This window comes from Austrofundulus limnaeus, unplaced genomic scaffold (assembly GCF_001266775.1).
Source record: "Austrofundulus limnaeus strain Quisiro unplaced genomic scaffold, Austrofundulus_limnaeus-1.0 Scaffold10, whole genome shotgun sequence".
NCBI lineage: Eukaryota > Metazoa > Chordata > Actinopteri > Cyprinodontiformes > Rivulidae > Austrofundulus > Austrofundulus limnaeus.
In genome coordinates, this window is record NW_013952412.1 from 3,924,646 (window position 1) to 3,931,520 (window position 6,875).

A 6,875-nucleotide genomic window follows, 5' to 3' on the forward strand; every position below is an offset into this window, starting at 1 on the left:
TAATTTGTTTTAGGTATTTAAATTGGTTTACACATGTGGTGTGCTTTTAAGCATTTGTGGATAGTGGACACTGGGAACTGTGTTCATTAAAAAAATTATAGTGGATTTTTTTTCTCTTATAGAAATTCAAGCAATCTTTTTTTTCTTTTCATGTCTACGGTATCTCCCTTCACAACCTTCAAACTAATGCAACTACAGTCCAACATAAAAGGGCATGACTTTCTATTTTAGTAGTACCAGGTTTATTTATAGGCGATGATATGTTCCCACTCAAAACTCTATGATCAAGCTTAGTTACAAACCTCTCAGATCTCTAAAACACAACTATTTTTAACCATCTAAATAAGAGGACGAGTACAACCGTGTCTTAGAATTTGGAACTCTTCCAGGACAGCTGAAATAGCTGATAAGCTTTCAAAGCTTCCTGCCATGGTTGTTTCCACGTGAGCACTAAGATTTGTTGTGTATTTTCATTCGTTGCGGTGGAATAAAAAGCTCCTGCTTAATCCTGTTTGTGTGTTATTTTCAGTCTGCTGTTGATAGCTGGGCATCAGGTTTTCTGCATTTACTTATACTATCCTCTGTCTTTGGCCATTTTTGCCTTCCCTTGTCACATGATCTACTCCTCCTTCAGTCTTCGAGTCTTCATGCCAGTCCAGAAGGCGAGGCATTCCTGGGCGCCAGCATCACCACTCTACCCCACTCCTCAACAGGCCACAGAAAATCACCCCTGTGTTTCAGCCCCAGCAGCAGCAGCCTATTGGTTTTGGGCAGGTGAGCACATTCATGTACAAGATGAATGTACAGAGGTCAGGGAGACGTCACAGTTTTGTACAATTTAAAGGTGTTTGACTGCAGAAAAAAAGCTTAGCCTCAGTTAAAATGAATAGTGTTTGATCGATTGGACAGAATGATTTAATRTAGGTAATTAGGTTTTATTATGTTGAGTAATTTTGTGCCTTTTTAATAAGCTAATAAGCTTGGTGGTACAAAGCTTTCTTTCTTCACTAGCACTACCATTTGTGTCTAAAGAAACATTTATCTTCTTCTCTTATAGGATGTTTCGCTTTTTTATATTGCTACATTAAGTTACTAAATTCAGCACCTGTTTTTAAATGGGTCATATCAYGCAAAATCCCTTGTTTTAGCTGCTAAAATACATTTTTTGTGTACTTGGAATGTCTAGAAGTGCAGAAAATTAGAATTTAGTTTCTCCTGGTGTTGCATAGATATCTTTATAAACTGTTTGGGTCATATTTTTCAACCTGTTCAGTTTTCTTGATTTTCTGAAATTTTATGTCAAATTATTTGGGACAGAACTGCCTTCATTCTCCTCTGGCTCTGGGTCAGACTGGCTCCAACATGTAAGGCTGGATGGACAAGTTGATATCTTTTAAAGAATTTGTTTTAAAAAAACATTTATGCACTGCCAGATAGAGGTAAATCCCTTTATCAAATTATTAAAAAACAATGTGTCCCTTTATCAAATTGGTATAAACTGGTCTGGAAGCTGGAGGGGGCGGGGTGTGAAGCGCTTCGTTTGAATCYAAAGASGCAGCCTCAAAACGAGTTGCTTTGAGACACACCTCAGAAAAGKGGTGAAAGGGGCTTGTGGAGTTACAATAAGGAGGAATTCAGACCACAGTTTTGCAGTCGCACTTAATATAGACCCCAACTAAATGCTTTAAAWGTGAAAAAGAAGGATTTAAAAGCATATGTCTACTTTAAATAGAAGTTGATCCACCACACTACTGGTTTCACCAACTATTCTCTGAATTCTTGAGTTGGTGTAAATWTTTAAGAGCAAAAAGAATAATGTGATATTCCTTCTTCATTGATTTGAAAGCTTGAAAAAAAACCAGCATACGGGAGCTATCAAAACACAATGTGTGTCAATGAAATCTGAATCGGATTAAATGTTGTTCTTCTCTCCTTCAGGTGCAGCATTTCAATTCTTGCCACCAGGAGTGGAATGGGAACTTTGCCAACCGKCGACCGCAGGCCTACATCCCTCCTACCATGCACGGGCACACGTTCACGCTCTCCCACAGCAGTCCCAACCACACAGCTGGCCCCCACCCCCACCTTGGAGGGCACCCGCACTCCCAGCCTACCTTGCTGTCATACCCTCMGTCTGGCCCTCTGGTCCCGACTGCCCCCGTGGCCCACCTCCTGGCTTCCCCCGGAGCTTCCCGCCCCGTCCTCCAGCCTACCTACAGCATCTCCCACCCAGCAGGCATTGTTCACCAGGTGGCAGTGGGTATCAACCCCCGGCTGCTGCCTTCCCCTACTATACACCCCCAGGGCCAGTTCAAGCCCCTGTTCCCCCCGCACTCTTACATTGCTTCRCCCGCTTATGGCAGTTTCCCTCTCAGCCCTACCAAAATAAACCAATACCCTTACATCTGAGTGTGGCTGCTCTGGTACCTTTTCTACCACCGGGGGGCTAAGCAGGGTGAAATCTATCTCAAACCACAAACATGGCTTTCTGTTCAGAAAACCATGGCACAACCACAGAGAAAGCAAACTATTTTTTGAATCATGTAGACTTGGGTGTAATTGAACTTCAAGCTTTAAAAAAAARARRARRARRARRRGGGGRRAAAAACTGGTGGTGACGATTTGGCAAAAATTGGGAYGGAAATAATGTATGAATGACAAACTGAAAGCATGAATGAGTAGTTCAACCCACACCTAATGTGTTTTGCACATTTGATATATCTTTGCATCAGATCTTTTACAAATACTCCTCAAGACAGGTAAATAATTGGGGTGGTGTGGAATAGTTAGAGCCCCCGGTCCCAGCTATTTTTCTACATTGCCTTCTTATGTGTGCGAGACACATTCACATTTGTAAAGCCATCCCAGTCTCTAGCTCTAGATTGACAGACGCACATGTGTCCACAGTGTACGTTGTACTGYGTTCCAAGTATTTGTACCCTTTTTTCGGTGTCTTTTGGTGTTCTCAATGTCAAGTCAATAATCAGATTTAAATAAGGTCGTTCCTCACGCTGCATGTGGTCTTGCATGAGCAAAAATGTAAACGGGAAGATGCATAGACGTTGCTCTTATTGTTCGTGTCACAAGATTCGCTGCATTGTATAACTGTCCTCAGCCATAGTGCCTTACATATTTGAGGTTGTTATTGTTAACTACTTATATACGACTATATACATGAATATTAATGTACTGGACTGCAGCACTTGAAATTCCAATCAGTCGATGCATCCTATGTGTGAGTATGTATATGCACATGTGTATATGTCCATGCATAGCTTGCATGGATGTGATATAGATATATCGCGGACAGCGGTGCTTCTTTTCTTTGGAGTCTCTGTATATTTCAGTGTGTAGTGAGTAACTTTTCTGTTCTCTTGAGAAGAACAGCATGCTTTGCTGTTGCGAATGCCTGCTGTTTCCTTAAAAATGTTTTTTTTCTTATTTTCTGTCAGTTCCCGAATGAACTAGTGTAAAAAAGTGCAAGTACTGAGTATTGCTTAATATTTGATAATCACTTTCTATTTAGTGAAACTTACTACTAACAGTATTTGTACTGTTTGAAAACTGCAATACAATCTAAATAGTTGTTGATTATTTGTTTAGGGTTGGGGTTTTTTTTTTGTCTTTATTTTTATTTTGAGTGTTTTCACTTTTGAGTTTCTTTTTTTAGATGTTTAGAGGTGTGATGGGCATGGCTTTGATTAGGTAAGATGAAAAAAAAATCTAATTAATTTACGGTATGAAATCTTCTTAGCCTGAGCAAACCATGCAGTATTTGATATACAGACACACATATATGGACATATATTATAGAGCTAGATTATWTAGTACAGATGCTTGATAAGGTGTGAGTTAATTGTGTGCAATTCCCTTATTTATGCATGTGTGACAAAGTTAACTTATCCCCTTTTACATTATACCATTTGTTAAAGGCTTAAGGCTTGTTAATGTCAACTGCTTATTTTATACATTCCGTCAGGGAGAATATATACATATATATGTGTGATGGTAGTACATACATATATATTTATGCTGTGTGCGTGTGTGCGTGCTTTTCTCCTCATTCTTTTACTAGTTATGTGTGTATGTTTTATTTTTGTCATTTATTTTCAAATGAAGTTGCTTGTGCAGCACCAAAGACTGTAATTCATTTTCTGAGCAAGGTAGCTATTCTGTTYGCATAGACCTCAGTCATACTGTAGTTGTAGAATGGGGTTTTAATTAAAAACAACAAAAAAGTTACATCTTTAAAAAATAAAATAACATCAAAGATTACAAAAAAATATTATAATAATAATAAAAAACAGCCAATGTTTTGTCTAGCTTTTTGGGCAATTAATGAGTCGTATCATTTCTTTCTTGAATGTATCATAGATAAGCTGCTATGTGATGATTGCCACTTCAATAGCTGTGAAATTAGGTGATTTCTCTTGAGTTGAAACCTAGCGTTTTGTATAGGTCCCTAATTATCTGAAGTAGAGGTGGTTTGGTTTATGTGTTTGCGTTCATATTTGGAGTGTCACTGTAACTACTGTATTGCTGATGATGAACATTTAGTTGCATTCGTTGTTTCTCGGGGTGTGTGTGYGTGTCTGTTTTTGTTGTGCGTGTTTTTTTGCATCAGTATTTTAATCCTTATTAACCTTTTGGGCTCGTCACTGCATATAAACAATGTATCGATGTAACTTACTTTTTGTATGTTTTCATATCGGTGTTTTGTACACATCAGAAGCTGTAGCTTGCAGGGTTGATTTAACTTTCTCGTTGTGTACCTTGTACTACCGGTACTCTTTTTTTTTTTTTCTTTATTGTTTGTGAGTTACAGGAGCACTGTGAGATGCCAGGAAAAGGAAAAAAAAAGGTTAATTGTGGCCCATTGAAAAGCTTCTGTAACGTTTCCACCAGTCGCACACAAACGCACTTGCCACTAAGCACTTACACAGGTAGGGAGGCTTGGAAATATTTGAATGATAAAACAAATTTACCCAAATGTCTTTGTTCTAAAACATTTGTTACCACTTGTTTTAATTGTCAAATTGATAAGAAGCAAGCGTTTTCTTGTATAATTTGTTCAGTGTTTAATCTGGTTCGAAGATCAGTTTTCAGTTTGGTGTTCGAAACTGCCTTGTGTTCAGATCGCTTTCCCCTTTATGAGTGTCTCATATGGAAATGTTTCGTCGGCGCAAAGCAATGGCCATCGTTACGTGTTCTTTATTGAAACCGAGACAGTGTGAACAGCACTGTGCATGTGTGCCTTGAGATTCAGAAAGCGAGAGACTTCAGTGAGGAAAACGACAGAGAATCCAACCAACAGCCCACGTAGACCGTCTTTCCTCAACCAAGAAGGAAAACCAACAACAAACAAACATAGGACTTTTATCACAGAGTCATTCCTGATCAGCTCGCCGTGAAAAGTCTTTACTTTCAGATGTGATAAACACACTCAGAAAACAGTTCGACTCTGCATGAAATGACACTTTACAATCATTGAATCGTTAACTGGCTGAACAGCAGATGCAATACTTTACATTGTGCGGTCATTGCACCACAAAGTGTTCTTAGATGATCTCCACGCTTTACGTTACCTTGCATGAAACGCATCCGTTGCTCCACTGTGTCTTCTGTCATGCAACCGAAGGAGAAGCGGGAGTAACCAGAGCACAGCTGACAAACACAGGTCTTTTAAAATCAGAGGAGCCACGTTTTGTTTTTACTTCGTGCTCTGGATGGAAAACGCTCCGTCGAGGAGAGATTGTAATTTCTCTGTCAGTCGCGAGTGCAAATACCCCACATTTGACACAGACGCTGAGACAGTTGTATGCTTTTAATTGCCTATTTTTTAAATATTATTTCATCTTAATATGTTTTTGGCTGTATGATCTTTGTCAACCATCAGTTTGGGAAAAAACAAACAAAAAAAAAACAAACGATTTCACAATGACGAGGCATGAACTTGACAGATTAGTGCTTGAGATAATTCCCCGGTAATTAGCATGTGAAATGTAATGTTTTAATTCCCTCATAAAGGTTTTTCACCAGCGATGCGCCTGCGTCAACTCTGATGGATGCAAGAGGAGAGAAATAATTCAARCGTGTTATTTTATGTTTATTAGTTGACACCTGTAACATTAATATCTGTAACATTTAACATAAACAGCTGTTATTTGTTTAAAAATAAATAAATGCAGTTAAAGTCTAGACTTTGGTATCAGAAATAATCCTCCTAATTCAGGGTCTGTAAGAATCTAAATGTGCTACGGTGTTACTTTGTTTTGAGAGTTGATGTTTTTTTTTTCTACTCTAGTTTTATTTTCAGTCTCCTGGTCATGTCTGTCATGTTTCAGAGTTAATTCACACTGCAAGTTATGGAATCATCTGTTTAGATCACTCATCAATTCAAATTTGATCATGGATTCTGAACTGTTACTGTTTTATTACCTGTAGACTTTTTGTGGCTTTGTTTTTAAGTTTTTCATTTGCTATTTTTATTTTTACTTTGTGCTACACTAGTTTGCCATGTAGCAATTGCACTGTGCAATATTTACAGTATGAGGACTGGGAAAACTAACTCTATGGATGTGATGTCTCTTACACTTTGCGATAGTGTTTCCTCTCTAGTTCTCAGTAATTTTAGGTGTGACCAAGCCTTCTCTACTTTGTCACATTAAGCGGGTTTTCCAGGTGACTCTTTTGGTGAGTGTCAAAATAAGACTTTAATGGTGTATTATTGTTAAGATTCACTTTGAATTAAAAAAATCTATTGATGCAGCTCCTTTTGACTCTGACTGGTTTTTCATGCATGCACATTTTAAGCAGGTGTTATTATTATTATTATTATTATTATTATTATTATTTGGCAACTAATATGTTTTAGG

General features: G+C 38.1%; 1 protein-coding gene across 2 annotated transcripts in view; it reads left to right on the forward strand.

Annotated features, from left to right (window-relative positions):
* Positions 1-2,583, forward strand: part of hipk3b (homeodomain interacting protein kinase 3b) — a 39,313-nt gene extending 36,730 nt beyond the window's left edge. For both annotated transcript variants that reach the window (XM_014001890.1, XM_014001891.1), the window contains 2 exons: positions 635-774; positions 1,939-2,583. In XM_014001890.1, coding sequence (XP_013857344.1) covers positions 635-774; positions 1,939-2,409 — 611 coding nt within the window. In that variant the 3' untranslated portion in view covers positions 2,410-2,583. The remainder of the gene's footprint in view (positions 1-634; positions 775-1,938) is intronic.
* The last annotated feature ends 4,292 nt before the right edge of the window (positions 2,584-6,875 follow it).